General features: G+C 37.5%; 2 protein-coding genes across 2 annotated transcripts; one reads left to right on the forward strand and one right to left on the reverse strand.

Annotated features, from left to right (window-relative positions):
- Nucleotides 1-27: 27 nt before the first annotated feature.
- On the forward strand, nucleotides 28-4,620 carry LOC110828987 (uncharacterized). Its single transcript, XM_022062247.2, has 3 exons — nucleotides 28-173; nucleotides 531-2,152; nucleotides 2,677-4,620. The coding sequence occupies exons 2-3, from the start codon at nucleotides 659-661 to the stop codon at nucleotides 4,312-4,314; spliced, it is 3,132 nt and encodes a 1,043-aa protein (XP_021917939.2). The 5' UTR covers nucleotides 28-173; nucleotides 531-658; the 3' UTR covers nucleotides 4,315-4,620.
- Nucleotides 4,239-17,258, reverse strand: LOC110828988 (kelch domain-containing protein 4). Its single transcript, XM_087346077.1, has 11 exons — nucleotides 17,209-17,258; nucleotides 12,555-12,574; nucleotides 12,152-12,276; nucleotides 11,282-11,452; nucleotides 10,149-10,384; nucleotides 9,330-9,496; nucleotides 8,851-9,000; nucleotides 7,293-7,511; nucleotides 6,425-6,589; nucleotides 5,308-5,556; nucleotides 4,239-4,618 (listed from the first exon to the last, which is right to left on the reverse strand). Exons 1-11 carry the CDS (start codon nucleotides 17,256-17,258, stop codon nucleotides 4,446-4,448), a joined length of 1,725 nt encoding a protein of 574 aa, XP_087202203.1. The 3' UTR covers nucleotides 4,239-4,445.
- Nucleotides 17,259-17,692: the final 434 nt, after the last annotated feature.

The following is a 17,692-nucleotide window of genomic DNA, read 5'->3' on the forward strand; positions in this document are numbered from 1 at the left end:
CGAAATTCTACAGTCACTTGTTAAATAACAAACGCCTTGACGAAGCCGTCAGGTTTATTTGTTGTGCCTTTACTACAAATTGCTGTCTTACACTGCTGTACGTTTTGTATTCCTTATGATTGTCTGAAATGTAGTTTTATTGAATTATTACTCAGAACTTGACGATATGTAAGGTACGAATACTGTATTTAATAAGTTTCTTGGCTTCAGATTTGAGCGGGGTTTAAAATGCCAAATTTAGATAATCTCCAAACAAATTTACAAAATTTCAGCAACATTCAGCCAAAATAAAAGGTTTCTGCTTTTACCGAGAGAGACTTTTTGGCTATAGTACTTGTGTATGTGCTACAGCACACAATAATTGTCAGTCCTGTGGCAGTGGGTAAGTGAGGTACGGTATATCATTTCGCCAAGTTTGTAAATGTGAAAGCAAAATTGGAAAGCAAATCACGCAGAAATTAAATCTTATAGGTAACAGGTTTCCCCAGTTTTACAGTGCCTAGTAATTTTGTATTTACATAATTTTTCAGGTACCAAATGTTATGTCACATAAGGATTCTTGTTCAAGCTGTGTTGTGGCTGGTAATTATGGAAGATCTTTTATACAGTCTACCTGAACTCAGTTGTCAAACGTGCGGGATTTTGACAGACTGAAGTAATGGAAATACCTCAAATGTATTCTTCACCATATGGTGTGGGGTCAGATTCAGCAGCAGCAATGTCCTCAAGTGTTGGACAGACTTCAGTCTCGCTGCCTAATAACAGTGCAAGTTCTGGAGGACACTTTTTCCACAGAGGGCTGCAACAGTCACCAGTATTCAATCCTTTGCTTTCTAACCAAGGACAGTCCTTGTATAATGGAGTATTCAGTACACAGACGGGATATACATCACAAAATTCTTTCTCCACAACAAATGTCAACAGTTACGGTCATGTAGAACCTCCCCCTTGGATATCAGAAACCCGAGTTACAGCTGCAGTGAACAATACTTCGCAGCAGATAGAAAGAGACAGGGGTAGTCGAGCTCAGCATAGCGACAAAACTGTATCATGTAATAGCCATGGTTTATCTCATACATGTTGTGGTAATAGAATAGGAATTGCAGAGAATATTGGCATGTGTTCTCCAATGTCTGCAGAAGCTTACAGAGCAGTAAGCAAGGAATTAGTAAGCATGCAGTCTAAGAATAATAACAGTCTAGACTCTCAAGGCTGGCTCTGCAACCAAGGGATGATAGGGTATGGAAACCAACAGAATCAAAACACCCAGCAAGGCAATTACAAGTGCAATGAACAATTTCCATCATGTTCTGTTTCCCAGATAAACATGTTACTTCAAGAGCAGCCTGATCTCAAGCATTCATCTGATTCTTGTTTTGATCATTCGCAAAATCATAGTTCAAATAAACAAACTAATCAGTGTTCTGACAGTGGATCAGTAAAGTCTGTTTGTGTAGAACCAAATAAAGAACAAAGAGTCAAATACTGTAATCTTCAGAAAGTTCAACAAAATGGACAATCAGTTGAACATTTTCAACAGCCTCTACAGCAAAAACAGCAAGAGCAAAATTGTTATGTGGGTCACTCTTCACTGTATGGTTCATCAGTCGAGCTACATGAGGATACACTGTATTCTCAGGCATCCCTTATCCTGCACATGGGTAATGATGGTTCTCATAACACTGGTCATTTCCAGACCCACTTTGTTTCTTCAAAACATGAGAACAATATGGCAGATAACAGTAAGTCTTACACGATGTCACCAGTTCTGCAGACCTTTCAGGAGCATACCCGATGTGGCCTGGATGCTGGAATAACCTGTGAGATGATGGATAGCTGTCTTCAGACAGACATAAAAACTGTGAATGACAGTTCTGTGAATGTGTCATCCAATAACAGCTGTTGTGAACTATCGATGGAGCCAGTCAGCAGCCGGCCTGTGTTTGGTATGCAGAAGTCAGCTGTCCACTGCCTGCTAAACTGTAATGCTGCTGTCAGTGACAGAATGCAGTCATGTTTAAACACTCAGCAGTTGCAGATAGAATGCAATGAGGTGGATGGCAAGGAAAACAGCAACCAGGAGTCTTCCAGTGTCACTTGTGAAAGTGACATCATTGTAGAAGAGACTGAAGAAGAGATGACAGAGAGCGAGGTACATTTTGGATTGGTTAACATTGATCTATGATGTTAGTTATTGCAAGTTACATAATGGTGCTATTTTTACTTGGAGATAATGTTGTTTTATATGACATTTGATGCTATATTGTTTTAGATTTGATACGAAGATACTCATGAGTAATTTATTGCTGTGAGGTTGAATTATTTCTCTTTTGATTTTATTTTTATCTCAGTGTGATAAAAATTAAACCATAATGAGGAAATTTAACTATTTACATGTATTATTTCTGAAAATACTAAATGGATTTTGATCCAGTGTGGTATTGGTGATCTCTTACTAAAAGTTGTCAGGAAGAAAAACATTTTTTTCATCAGTCAGATATCACAAGTAGTTTGATTTTAAACCATTTTAAGTCAATGATGTACATATGTTGAGCAGCATGGATTATGAACTGCCATTTATCAGTGCAATTGATACATGCTTTAAAAAAATAATAATATAATTACTATCTGGTGCATTATATCTTACACAGTATTGCGTTGTTGATTTATTTACAGATTTCTATAGAAGAAATGAAGGACACTGTATTCAGAGAGGATAAACCTGCCAAGTGTCTGGTATGCAGCTTATCAGCAAATGCCAACAATCAGTTCATCCACATGCGGTGTGACTCACCTGTGACATCAACATCTCATATTCCTGTAGTAACTAAATTAGCACAAGTAGTGCTAGATATACACACGCAGATTCGTAAACTCCATAATGAGTTTATATGCAGGCGATGTCTCAATTTGATTGACACAGTCGACTGTTTAGAGACAAAATTAGCTGCTGTAAAACAAGATCTAATCCAACTATTTGAAACCCGGCTAATGTCCTTAAAAGCTCTTGAAAACTGGAAAGTAAGTGATGATAATGCAGAAAGCATTGCAGAGGAATCAAAGAACAGTGGGGATGTATCTTTGTGTAAAGAAGCTCCAGAGAATACTAAAGAAAACATGCATACAGATCAGATAGCTTGTTGTACTGAAAAACCTTGTGAAAATGAAGAAATGAAAAATAAGGATGGTGAAAATAAAATAATGTCCCAAGAATCTGATAAAAATGTATTAACAGAATATGGGAGTAGTGATGTGTTTAATAAACAAAGAGTATGTGAAGTAGAAGTGTCTTATGATACAAAGTATCAGTGTGATGTCTGTAATAAGTCTTTTTCAAGCAAGGAGTATTTAAACAATCACCATCAGCAGCAACATACCAAACAGTTCAGTTTCTATTGTGATCAGTGTGGTAAGGGATTCACTCTTAAGCGTGCACTGGAAAACCACCTGTTGCTGCATACTGGGGAGTTCCGTTACCAGTGTGAAGTTTGTGGGAAACTTTTCATTCAGCATTATTCTTTGAATGATCACCTGCGTAAGCACGAGGGTCAATTTCGTCTTGCTTGCCAACAGTGTGGGAAAGGTTTTATGTGCCGTAACTCCCTGCATATCCATACACGAATTCACACAGGAGAACGCCCCTTTGTGTGTCAGCACTGCGGTAAACGATTCAGTTCCAGTTCAAACCTCGTGGCTCACATCCGCCTGTGTTCCGGGGATCTACCATTCCACTGCAACCAATGCGAAAAGAAGTTTGCTCTTATGACACAACTCAGGGCTCATGTTTTGTCACGGCATGAGGGGCAGTACCGATTTAAGTGTGCAGTATGTGGCAAAGGTTTCACAAAGGATTCAGATCGAAAAATTCACGAGCGGTCCCATTCAGGAGAAAGGCCTTTTAAATGTGTTACCTGTGGTAAATGCTACAGTAGTACTGGAAATCTGAATCAGCATGCAAAGCAGCATGATGGAGAGCGGCCTTTCAAGTGTTTGATATGTGGCCAAGGTTTCTTGCGTCGCAGTACTCTTGCCAGCCACATGAATCAGCACACTGGTGCTCGTCCATTTAGTTGTGATCAGTGCGACAAAACATTTATGACAAAACGAAACTTATATGCCCACCGTAAATGGCATGCAGGTACAATCAAGCGCTACACTTGTACCATATGTGGAAAATCATTTAACCATGGCTTACAGGTCCACATGAGGACCCATTCAGGTCACAAACCTTACACGTGTTCAGAATGTGGTATGGCCTTTACTGTCAAAAGTACCTTGAACAAACATGTAAAAAGTAAGCACAGAAAAACATAGGTTTACAGTTTGAAAAAGAGTCTTTACATTTTATATACCACTCCTTTTTTACTGAAAAGTACATGATGATAATATGTATTTATATATTTTGACATATCAATAACATGATTAATGACAGTTATACACTTAATTTATTGCTGAATTTCATCAACTACCATCTGAGTTTGTTCTTCATCACTTTCACTGTCACCATCTGATCCTGAGTCTTCTTCATTGGCATCTGAGCTACTGTCTGATTCTAACCATTCTTGGCTTGTTAGATCATTTGGGATAAGTGTCTTCCATTCATCCAGTTTGTGTAGATCTGGAATAGAAAGCATTTTGTTTAATGCATCAAAGCTATTGATTACTAACTCTGTGGGGCAGATTCCTTCTTGGGATACAGTCCCTCAGCTGGTTAAAAAGTTCCCCACATATTATGAATCTGCAGGCTCATTACTGTGTTCAAAACAGCCCAATGAACAATACTGTGAGGTAGCTGAATCTAGTACGCACACCCACATCCTCTCTCTTTAGTGTCCATTTTAATATTTCCACCCATCTATTCCTTGATCTCTTAACATTTCATTACAAATTTTCAAGTAAAATTTGACATCTTCCCCATGTTACATGTCCTATCTATCTCGTCTACTCATAATAATATTTTTGTTGAAGAGTACAAATTATGAAGCTCCTCCTTATGTAATTTTTGAATCCTCCTGTTACTTTCGCTGTCTTAAGACTGAACACCTCCATCTGTGTCCTTCGCTTAGGGTGACAGACCTTGTTTCACACCCATATAAAACAAGAGAGTAGTTTAGATAGAAGTATAAGTAGATTTATTCTGCTGCTGCTTAAGAACTTTGTGAATATAAATTTGATTTGCTTCTGCTGTTGAAAATATTTTAAATTTATCACGTGGACTGACCTCGGAGCAAACGAGAAGCCTGCAACAAACTGATTGAACTAAGGCATGGTCTAAGTTGATCAAGTAATGCAAGCACTGTTTTTTACCTAAAGAATAAAAGTCTGATAGGGTAAACTGCTTATCCCCTTCCTCAATCAGTCCTCCATACAAGTAAAGGATACTATGCTTCACAACCAGGCCACAGTTCATTCTAGGTGACGGAGAGAATGCCTGCCTTGCTTCTGAGCTACCTTCCACATTTTGTTGAGATGTTGACACTGATGTAACAGAACTCACTGTTACTTTGAAAATACCATCATCTGATACCACAGCATTAGATGCAGAAGGTACAGCTGCTACCTGTAAGTTAAATAAAATATTCCGTGAGAGAATAAATAGTATTTTAGATCAGTGGTATTCAACCTTTTTTGTTCGCGTACCCCCAGATATAATTTCTCTTCAACTTTGTACCCCCAAAGTTGTTGGTGTATAATTCAAGTTATACATAGTATATAATTACATCTAAAATAAATTAAATAAATTACATTACTGATTATTCAGTGATTATCATAAAATAATATATATATTTTTTTAAATTTCACGTACTCCCTAAGATGTCTTCGCGTACCCCCGGTTGAATACCACTGTTTTAGATCACTGTGAACCTACCCAACCAAAAAATTGACATTCTCTGGTGTAATTCTACCACACTGTGAATGACTGAAAATAAATAGGTAAAGTTAATCCTTTGTCTAAGTGCACACCATATATGCATATAGGTAGTGCACAGGTGAAGTTCCATGCATTCTAAGCCTGTGCATACCAGTTTCTAACACTCACTAAGAGGTGGTTCGTGGGTGGATATGGTGCTGGGAAACAAAAATTCATATTCAGTCTCTATCAATGAAGGCTATCTTGGCTCATGGGATGAAATAGAACTGAGGTAAGATAAACAACTTGCTGTTATAAAATGTACTTTCTTCTCTTCAAAATATTCACCTTGTAAACCAAAATGGTTACAATATCTAATTGTATATTATCTAATATGAAAACATTTGTTCATAAGTCTCACAGTCAGTTACATCATTACAGAGTTTTATGGAGGGCAGAGTCTCTGAGCTCAGAATGTATCAGCCCAAATGTTTAATAAAACATAATGTATGCAAAATTAAGTAGAGTTTAGAGGTCAAAGGAACCTTCATGTTAGAATATGAAAATGACCACCTACCTCTTCTGTTCCATTATCACTCACAGCATCTTGCAATTCAAGTGTATCCATTTCATTTAATATGTTATCAGAATCATCATTTTCAACATCATTGGGTAATTCATTTTTCTCCTTGCGCCGTCTTCTCTGCTTCCCAGAATCCTTCTTACCTGACAGTGTGACTGGAAATAGATACAGTGGTATCCAGATTACTTCACTCTCATGATTACTCAATGTTTTCTGTGGTCCTAAAACATCTGACATCATGATGTGTGTTGGGTAACACCTCAGCTTTATAGTTTGGAAATCCTGGGTACTATTTTAAACATGGAGACTGGTTATCTTGACTGATGTTTACATGTTTTCCTCAGTTCCTGAAGGTAAATACTGGGACTCAACCCTGAAGTATGAATATAACAGTATGTTCAACATTAGGGTGCTGCTTGGAGTGTGAATACCCATATATTTTCCACCGCTTTTGTCCTGTAGAGGGTGCATGTTTGGCAAATCTTTGCTTCACAGAGGACTGTAAGCTTCTGACATCTATTGGGGACTGATTATGTAATACCCTATTAACCTCCTTGCTTAGGAGAGATGAGAAATACCTACTTGTAACACCTCAGAGGAACAGGCCACTTGGGATACCTATATGTTGCTGGGAGGATATTAAAATTAATACTAAACAAATGTGGCATGAGAATGTGGACTGGATTTAACTGGCTCATGATGTGGTTCATTTATAGGCTCTTGTAAATACAGTAATGGACCTTTGGTTTCCATAAAAAGTGATACATTGCCTGTGTGCCTTCTCAAGAAAAATTACATAAATCATTAAGTTCTCCATTCTAGGCAACACTGCATGTGTTAATTACTGGACAGAAATACCTGTCCTCCAAAGTGTTTTATCAAAATCCAAAGTAAGAAGGTCATTGTAGAATGTCCCTGCTAGATCATTTTCACTGTCTTCAATGTCCCATACTCCACCAAATGCATAGGCTTTGTTGCCAGGTGCAACGGCTACAGACATGCCACAGCGTGCTGAGATACGAGCTCCAGATTGTTTCACTGCCACCCATTTCCATTTCAGTCCTGATATGTCATTCTCTGCATAATGAGAGAAACAAGAATCAAACATGTACTCACCCTGAAGAACTTTTTAATAAATACAGACAAAACTATGTAATTAAAATTAATTTCTCCTTCCTTTTTGTGTATACATAAGTCTGCCTGTAATTTTGTATCAGTGGTACACACCATGAACAAGTTTTGATAAAATTTCATATCAATTCAACCTATTTGAGTCTTTACAAGTTATTGTGAGAGAAAACATCATTTAACACCTGGTTTTTTCAGTAATATCTAAAAATTTCATATCAAAAATTCTGTTGAAATAAAAACAAATGAGCCAACACTTTCAACATACCAGGAACACCATTTAATATGTAGGCTTCCATGAATGGTATGGAAAATGTTTCCAAGTCTTGGTAAAAGTAGAATATAGACTATGGCATAGTTTAAAAATCAAAATTTGTTGCTGTAGTTAGCAATAGAATAATTAGTCATATTGATCACTTATGTATATTCCCAATTTTGGCTTCTTTGCCCTTATTAGTTAATATTTTCTATATTTATGATGCTATAAAATGATTATACTTTGTTTTATTTTGTTTTCCTGTAGTATTTGTTTTTGATTGTGTATAATTTTTAATTTTATTTAAAATCATACATTTTCAGTCAATAATATAGCTGCTAAATATTCACAAATCAAACAATATTTTGTACAAAAACTAAATTTAGTATGATAAATGTTCTTTGCTATATAAACTTTAATCAGTTCTTTTGAAGTTTTGTATAGAATATCTTTGTACATATTATGGAATACGAAAAACACAATGACACACTTATTGATTGCTGAAGGGAAGTTGATACACATGTGACTTGTTAATCCTGCTGTGTGACGCTGACAACTCACCTCCATCTAGTACTGAGGTTAAGAATGAGTTGGAGCTATACCTCCTCTCCCCCAAGTGCCTGCATGGCATATAGTGGGACAGCTTTACTTTATAACTTGCTAATATCATTATGTATATGGCACTATCTGGAATACTGGGAACGACCCATTCTTCAAGTGCCTGAGCACTGCTGGTCCCAACTTTTCGTTGGCTTGATCTATAGACATTCGGTAGGACTCCTTGGAAGAGGGATCGGCCCGTCGCAAGGCCTCTACCTGTACACAGGACAGCACAACACAGAAAAACGCGGACAAACATCCATGGCTTGAGTGGGACTTGAACCCACGGTCCAAGCGGCACAAGGCCCACGCCTCATACTGCGCGGACCCCTACGGCGCCATCAGTGGGTAGGAAAGGAACACGGTTGTTTCCTTCATGGACCAGTGTATTATAACTGGAAGGATGGTATCAGCTGGGGCACAAGTACTTACTTTCTGGTGTTAATAGGAACATATCTGTATGTATTACACCTTTATCAACATCACGTTTGATTTTTTCTTTACTGTATCCCCCATAGATGAGCACTTTTCCATTGGGTAAAGCCACCATTACACAACCTGATCGAGGAGCAGGTGGGGTTCCTGTGAAAGAAGCCAATGCATCAGCTACAGTTTTCTAAGTGCGTCTTACCAGTTTCATGAAAGAACTCTCATCAGTTTTTTCATGGTAAGTGCTACAATATTTCTCAACTAGTCATCTACATGACTTTAGCCTGTCTACATTTTTGGTCCCTACTGATCATGAGTGGGGTGGAACAACATTTGTGTGTTTAATTGATTTCACATTGGAAATTTACCTCTCCTGAAGTAGATTAAATTGTGGTTCAACCTTTCACATGCATTTGACCATAATTCATTCACTTTAAGTTTAAACCACATTTAAATAAACATAAACATCCCTAGTTCAGTACCTGTAGGTTCTATTCGTTTCCACGTGTAGTTCTCCAGATTAAAGGCATACACGTCATTGAAGTACTTATAGTCACGCAAATTATCATGGAAGCCTCCAAACACAATCAGCTGCTTCTTAATATACACCATTCTATGCCCACTTCTTGACGACGGTCCTCCAGAAGCACTGCGCAGATATTTACATATGTGAATTAAGGAAGTGATTAATGATGAGGAAGGATGCAGATGATGTCAAGCTTTCATACTGTTTTTTTTCCGAGAAATTGGATGAAATTAACATCGAGTAATACTTTGGTCCAGCATGAACCAAAATACCAATATTAAACCATGCTCCCATTGGCTCGGGGCAGGCTACTCCATTCACATTCCGGCACCTATAAATCTAGCCCCACACACCCTATTGGCATATTGATCGCCCTGATGACGGAGGCAGTATGACCTCTGAAACGTTGGTAAACATCAACCGGACTACACAGCGCAACAACCCAGAAGACAGAAATCTTCATACTCACCGCTGTGAAAACTTCAAATCATACAATATTAAACCAGCCTAACAGTTTTGACGTACAATCCAGATGTCAAATTTACGTTGAAGTTCATTCAGTAGTTCAGAGATGAAATGTGGACAGACAATCTCTGCACTATGCATCCGTTTCAAGTGCTTCATACAGAAAACAACATTGAGTCTAATTTATTGAATTACTGAAGACTGACTAATCTTCCTGTAATACTTGAAAAGACCTGCTGTAGAGAATCAAGTAAAACAGACATAAGAAATTTATGTCTTGAACATAAATATGGCCATGACATTGAATTACCTTATTTTTTCCCATTTTTTCATTGACACATGATATACCCAGAGATCATTATAATGGTAGAACTGTGACTGTGTTGGACTTGCATACTCTCCTCCAAACACCCATAACTGGCCTTTGCCTGCAGATAATGCAACTGTTTGATGACTACATCTTGGAGGGGGCCCGCCAGGAGCCTTCATTCGTATCCACTCATTCCGAGGGATGTTGTAGAAGTATAAGTCACTATATAAAAAGGTCTGTAACCATTTCAAAATGATGATTATTAAAGTATGCAGTGCTATGACCATTTAATGTTCCATAAAAATTATAAAACTCAGATGCTCATGCAAGGGACCAAAAACGTATAATTCCACCTTTTATTTGATATGAGTGTGTAACTTTTGTCTTTCATTTTAAGGAAAGAACACAGACTGAGGGGTGATTGAGAACAGAAGTGCTGAGGAGAATATTTAGACTAAAGAAAGAAACTGAACTACCTTTATTCTGTCACTAGCCAAGTGCCACATCAGAAACGAAGGCTCTAACTTGTGACTACTGCACACCTCATGGGGTGGTGACAGTGGAAAACTGAAGAAATTGGGGAAAACCTGCTCTAGTGATATTTTTTTTATCACACTGGAGAAAATTCCATAATGAGAGCTTGATAATTTGTGTTCTTTGCCCAATAATTTTGGAGTGACTGGATGATGCTGTGGGCAGGACATGTAGCATGCATAAAATATCTCAGTGCATACAGAGAATTATGAATACTTCAAGGAATGAAAGTTGGGAGACTTAGACATAGCTGGGATGATAATATTAAAATGGAACTGAAGGAGGTAGGGTATGAAGATGTGGACTGAATTCAAAATGGCTCAGAACATTGTCAGTGGCAAGCTTTTATAAGCATATGGTGAACCTTTGGTCTCCGTAGAGGCAGGTAATGTACTGGCACATCTTTGTCCTACATTTAGTAAAGATATAATAAATGTTTGAAATGCTGGCAATAAAATGCACTGTCAAGTTAAAATAAAAAAAAATCCATCACATCCCCTTTTTGATAAATGTATATACTATGGGAGTTCAGTAAAGTGACTGGTCTGGCAAGGTTATTTTGGTAGAGCAGTTTTGTAAAACTGTTACAGGTATTGCACCTTTTGTCCATTGAAATATTCCCCTCCAAGAAGGATTAGTTCTTCTTTATCTGGATGTGCTGTTAACGAAAAGTTTGCTCTACTTGAAGGAGGGGAAACAATAATTTCTACCACTTCTTGTTGTTTCTTCTCTTCAAGTTCTATTTGTGCTACAATATTTTCAATATCATCCTGAAAACAAAAGCATACACTAGAACTCTGTTGTCTCCAAAGTTCTATAAAGAATAAAGCATAAAATAGTGTTGCTGAATTTTCCTTCATTGTAGATTTAGAATACATTTTATGAGTGTGAACCAAAGTCTTTCATGAACAACAAATATAAATGTGGTTGCGGGAGAAATTTAAATATGAATATATAAAAGTATAGAATCATAATACACAGATCATAAGCTTAACTAGCATTAAACCAAATGTCATGGTTTACTAATGTTTGGGAGCTTCTAGTTTTGATTCCAAACTCAGAGACAAACTATCCTGAGGTTTTTTCATGGTTTTTCTCATCCTTTGAGGCAAATGTAGGATGTTATCTTAAAACAGGTTGTACAACAACTCAATTTCAAAGTAATCATTTTTAACATTGTATCGATGAGTTACAATTAATTTAATTCAGACACCATCTAATGCTACATTTTACAAATTAAATTGTCCACCATGTTTCATTTAAGATCTCTCATCATCCTCAGTAGAATTCGTATGTATAATCCATTAAAAGTTTTACAGGTGGTAACAATAGGCTACACTTAAACACAATCAAAGTATGACAAAAACTGGTATTGTTCCTTCTCTCTGTGGGGTTCATAGGACTTGTAGATTATGGTTATGTGACTTTTAAATCTTGTATTGTCATCATGTTTTATAAAGATTTACCACCTTTGGTTTCTTATACTGGTTGGTATGTTGGAATGGCTGTCCATCATAGTTATTTACTGTTGATGTTCTGCAAGTGTACTTTCCAATACTTTCCAATTCATCACCTTCATTTGAACCCGCAAAATCTAGGTTTTTTAAAAAAATAAGAATTAGAACAGCTTTGCAATAGTGGCCACTTACAACACGTGAATCAGTTTGATTCAAAGTTAACTAACCAAATCTGTGCTAACCTAAATTATCTTTAAATCTGGATTTCAAGTTACTAACCCAAACACACGCAAATCAACGTGAAAAAGACTTTTGGTCATAATATTTTAAAGAACACCAACATCTCATCCTGAGAGACTAAAATACTCAACCTGCCACTTAGAATGTTTGAAATATTCGTTCTAAATGACAGTACCTCTCCTATAGCAGCAAGTTCTTTTTTATTTTTTTGTTTAAGTTTCTTGTCAGTTTTCGATGCCGTTTTCTCAGCTCCTTTCCCTTTCTTTTTGCATCTGTCCTTTTTTCCCATTTTACAATCAACTCCTATGCGTGTAAAATGTAAATACACGGTATATTAGTGTAACATGAAACGCGTACTTCGAAATCATGAATACCAACATTACGTTGACTCTAGTTGGTGTGTGTGTGTGTATGTGTGTGTGGGTCCTCAGATCTGTTTCGAATTGTAATAATAATCGTTCAGTGTGCATTAGTTCTGTTGCAAAAGTCAGTGATTTGGTACGTTTGCTATACATCGCAGTATTGTTCGAAATATGGAGTTAAGTAACATTAAGGTTTCGAAGTATTCCATAATGTTGAATTAATGTTGGTATTTCGGGAAAGAAAAATGACGTCTATATCACGTCTGTAGTAGTTTGACTAATGTAACAGTAGATGGTGATGGCGATGGCGATGTATGTGACCCTTGGTGCCATCTACTCCAGGCTGGAAATTTGATGTGTGCGTGCATGGTTATGTGACATATTTATGGGTTTTTTATGTTCTTAATTTGTTGAGTGAATTTGAAAGAACTACTAGTGATGAATAAATTGATTTCGTGTGTTGAAAACAATTGATAGTGCCCCAGTTGTACATTTCCTTAGAACCTGCTAAATGCCCGCGAACGCTTCTCCTATAGTAATTATTATTTCCTGTTTAGTTTATTTTATGCACGCAAGCTAATGATGTTGACAGGTAGGGAGATAATTGCAAAAAGAACACCCACATCGTATTCTGACTAAACTGCTCAACCTGCCACTTAGAATGTTTAAAATATTCGTTCTAAATTATGAGAGTGCCTCTCCTATAGCAGCAGGTTCTTCTTGATGCCGTTTTCTCAGCTCCTTTTCGTATCTTTTTGCTTCTGTCTTTTTTCCCATTTTACAATCAACCCCTCTGCGTGAAAAATGTAAATGTACGGTATATTCGTGTAATGCATGAAACACACTTGGAAGTAATGAATCGTAATATTACGTTTACTCTAGTTTCAGTGTGTGTGGATTATCAGCTGTTTCGACATGTAATAATAAGCGTGCAGTTGGCATTAGTTCTCTTGCACAGGTCAGTGATTTGGTACGTTTACTATTCATCGCAGTATTGCTCGGAATATATGTTTAAGGAATATTAAGGTTTCGAAATATTCCATAATGTTGAATTAATGTTGGTAGTTCCTGAAAGAAAAATGACTTCTATAACACGTCTGTAGTAGTTTGACTAATTTAACAGTAGATGGTGATGGCGATGTATGTGACCCTTGCTGCCATCTACTCAGGCTGGAAATTTGATGTGTGCATGCACGGTTATGTGGCATTTTTACGGTTTTATTATAATGTTAATTTGTTGAGTGAATTTGAAAGAAGTGCGAGTGATGAAGTTATCGATTTCGTGTGTGGAAAACAATTAATAGTGTCCCCAGTTGTGCATTTCCTTAGAACTTGCTGAATGCCCACGGACGGTTTTCCTGTGGTAAGTATGCATATTTTCCTCGTTAGTTTATTTCATGCACGCAAGCTAATGATGTTGACAAGTTGGGAGGTAATTGCAGAAAGGATTGCGACTTTTGGGGAAGTTAGGAAACAATTTCAGAGTGCGGCATAAACGTAGTTATAACGCTGCGACATGTAGTAGAATGCTGTTAAACAGTGGCCTTCTACCCAAAAATGGTATAAGTGGTATATTACGTTAAGTCTTTAGTCTGACCTAAAGCAGTGAAATTTAACTTGGGAATTATCCATCGTTTGATCAGCTTAATGAATATATGATTTGGAGCTTTTGCGGTTATTAAACTCAATAAAATCTCAGAGCAATTGCCCGAGAAGATTTTATTAAGCTTAAGCAATGTTTTACAGGCGACCTTCAGAGATAATTATAACCTTAAACTGTTACGTTTTAGTATATAGAAATCACCTTTATAGATAATTTTGCCAAACGTGTAAGTTACAACAATTTGAAGATGTTTGGTAGATATTTCGGAGGTGCTTGCTGCCTCCATCATCATGGCTTCACATTGATGAAGGCAGTAGGCACCTCTGAAACGTCGGTCAGTACTTCTAGACTACACAGCACAACTTGTAATATTTGCATAAAACTTTTATTTCGAAGAAAATCGCATATAGTACCATTAGTGGGTGTCAATGCAGACGTCTTAATTAAAAGAAATGCATGTCAAGGACATATTTGCCTGATTTCTTGTCGGTGCTATTTAATGTGTTTGTTCTGTTTGGGCAGGCTGCTCTGTAAACGGTTAAATTAGCGTTCTGCAGTACACGTCTCTACCCGGAATGTAAACAAATTATAGAGTTGCAGTGGTCACATCGAATCCGTCTCATTCTACCAAACACGGATTTGAACGGAGAAAATCAAATTGTTTTGTTTTATTCGGCTGAAGCAGGAGAAGGGTTCTTTAGGAATAAAACAGCATTACGACGTTTAAGGCAGAGCTATGGACATGTTAACGTAACGGTTGGATTCCTGTCACGGGTGATTAGTTTAGGCTACTGCAGACGAAATCCGAATATGGTCAAAGTAGTTCGTCCGACGTTTGTGGTCACATTATTACGACCAAACCAATAAGAATTCGGCAATTAATCAATTCTGTCAACAAATGCGCAGTATATCTCATGTCTGGTTATAACGTTACAAAATTATAAGCAAAACACAACAATAATTTAAAATATAATTCACAATAAATGCATTGGTACTTTTACTGTCTGTTACTTATTTTACTGTAAAGCTACGAATAAAGACATTGTGTTTTATAAATAATGCTAGTAAATTTTTCGTCAATAATGATGGGGAAATCCAAGGTATTTAACGTAGTGACAAATGTTGTCTTATAAGGCCCAAAATCCCTTTACAGCATTATCATAGCTATGGTTATAACAACACGAATTCATAAATATTAACCCGTAAGGCCCAAAATCCCTTAACAGCATTATCATGGCTATGGTTATAACAACACGAATTCATAAATATTAACCCGTAAGGTCTAACATCCCTTAACAGCATTATCATGGCTATGGTTATAACAACACGAATTCATAAATATTAACCCGTAAGGCCCAAAATCCCTTAACAGCATTATCATGGCTATGGTTATAACAACACGAATTCATAAATATTAACCCGTAAGGTCCAACATCCCTTAACAGCATTATTATGGCTATGGTTATAACAACACGAATTCATAAATATTAACCCGTAAGGCCCAAAATCCCTTAACAGCATTATCATGGCTATGGTTATAAGAACACGAATTCATAAATATTAACCCGTAAGGTCCAACATCCCTTAACAGCTTGTGATTGCCAACCAAGCCATAAACTAACAGTTGCCTATTGTATGGCATTTTAGGAAAACTACGCTCGTTTAAGAAACTTTGACAATACCACGGTCATGAATAGGGAAAAAAGGCGTTATTGGATCCACAGCGACACAGTGCAGTCAGAAAGTAGCGAAAAAACAAATCAAATCAAATGGACGCCGTGTCGCTATCTGCAATTTAGAGTGACTTCAATATTACTGTTTTTTAAGACCCGCGCAGAGGGTGGGGAGGCACAAAGAGTAGAGTACGTGTCGCTACTGGCGTCGTTTCGTTAGGAAGCCCCTGCTTCCTGATCTGTAATTCCCTTTCTCCCGATGTTCATCAGTTCTTTCGTCTCCACCACTTCAATCGGCTTTGTTTTCCCGAGCGACGTCTAGTAATCGAAAACACAAATTTGCTTTTACAAACAAGTGTGTGTGTGTGCGTGCGTGTGAGTCTGCTGTTTACATTTTGGTGGAAGACAGACATCACACTCGCACGTTCAAAGGGGCACGTCTTTTGTATGGGTTTACTAGATCGACGTGATTTTTTTTTCTCGTGAAGGTACAGGAAAGAGAAATGCAGGGTTTGACTACAGGGCAGAATTCGAAATGGAAATGAAAACTTGTGCACGTGAAATGCAAAGCAGTTTTGTTGCTCAAAGCTTAGGTACATTGTTTTCAAGTGTCTGGGGTTCGAATCTTTACGCCAATTTTAGGGGCTGAACTACTTCCGGGACGGGAGGAAAGAGCCAAGCGCTTCTAAAGCCACTACTAAGTAATTCCGGGAGTCAGGTTCAGCTTACATAAAAGTAAACACCACCGTGTCATTTGTATCAGGTGTGTTGATATTATTAAAGTGTTTTCTTGGGACATTAATCCTCTCTTTCAAATTTCCTCTGCTCTTTCTATCCAAGACGTAATGTTGACTTTGTCGCGTTGTTTAGTTAAAACACGGAAGAGGGGTACAAGTATAGATGAAGTTGATGAAGCTATTTCTCATCACCAATGACAAAAATGCCCGATACATAATTATCACCAAATTTCATAACCTGATAAATAACAACAACAATTTAAGAAAGAAACAGCAATACAGCCCGATGAGATAAGAAAACAGTAGCGAAGATCTCACAGTAACAATAGCTCAGTGTTTAGAAACGCGTTCAAATTCAGATGTCGCGGTACACCGGTTGAGAAACTCTGCTATATTCAGGTATTTGAGTGATGGTTGGGGACAATCTTTATGTTGCATAACTTGATTATCTTACGTTTTCTGTATCTCTGTATATGGCTGCACATAAAACATCGAGTAAGCCATGTTCTAAACCGTACTGGATGGCTTGTCTTTCCAAGTTCCATCGATTTCTCGTGAGATTTGAGAACATTTTGCTGAAGTCAGATTCCTGGGACTGTATCCGAGGGACTGATCCCCGAGTTTTCCAGTTCAGGGGGTCTTCAGTACCAGAGGGAGGAGAGCCGTTTATCTGTTCGATATCCTGCTCTTGTATGTTATATTCCTGAAGGATTTGGAGTGACACTGCAGAGAGGCGTAGCGGTTAACCCTTTCCATGCTATTCACGATATACCTTGCTTAGAAGCACTACTTCTAGTCCGTCTTTTTGGTGTTTTGAAAGCAGTGAAAGGAAAATGTCCCGCCATCTGTCAACGGTTGAAGCGAACTTACCAATCCTGCCCTTATAGCTTTATGTTTAAATGGGAAATATACTAACAGAAGAAGGTGCAAGCTTAAAT

The sequence above is a fragment of the Zootermopsis nevadensis genome, unplaced genomic scaffold (assembly GCF_977971745.1).
Source record: "Zootermopsis nevadensis isolate Lab colony 2312 unplaced genomic scaffold, Znev_1.0 Znev_ptg000010l, whole genome shotgun sequence".
In the NCBI taxonomy this organism is placed as follows: domain Eukaryota; kingdom Metazoa; phylum Arthropoda; class Insecta; order Blattodea; family Termopsidae; genus Zootermopsis; species Zootermopsis nevadensis.

What these genes read in the sequence shown, in the direction of transcription:
- LOC110828987 (XM_022062247.2), top strand. Translation starts at nt 659, where the DNA reads ATGGAAATACCTCAAATGTATTCTTCACCATATGGTGTGGGGTCAGAT. An exon ending in AAGAGATGACAGAGAGCGAG is followed by an intron (nt 2,153 to 2,676) that starts GTACATTTTGGA and finishes ATTTATTTACAG; the next exon opens with ATTTCTATAGAAGAAATGAA.
- LOC110828988 (XM_087346077.1), bottom strand. Translation starts at nt 17,258, where the DNA reads ATGGCTTACTCGATGTTTTATGTGCAGCCATATACAGAGATACAGAAA. An exon ending in GAAACGAATAGAACCTACAG is followed by an intron (nt 9,001 to 9,329) that starts GTACTGAACTAG and finishes CTTCTTTCACAG; the next exon opens with GAACCCCACCTGCTCCTCGA. An exon ending in TAATGGAACAGAAGAGGTAG is followed by an intron (nt 5,557 to 6,424) that starts GTGGTCATTTTC and finishes ACTTACAGGTAG; the next exon opens with CAGCTGTACCTTCTGCATCT.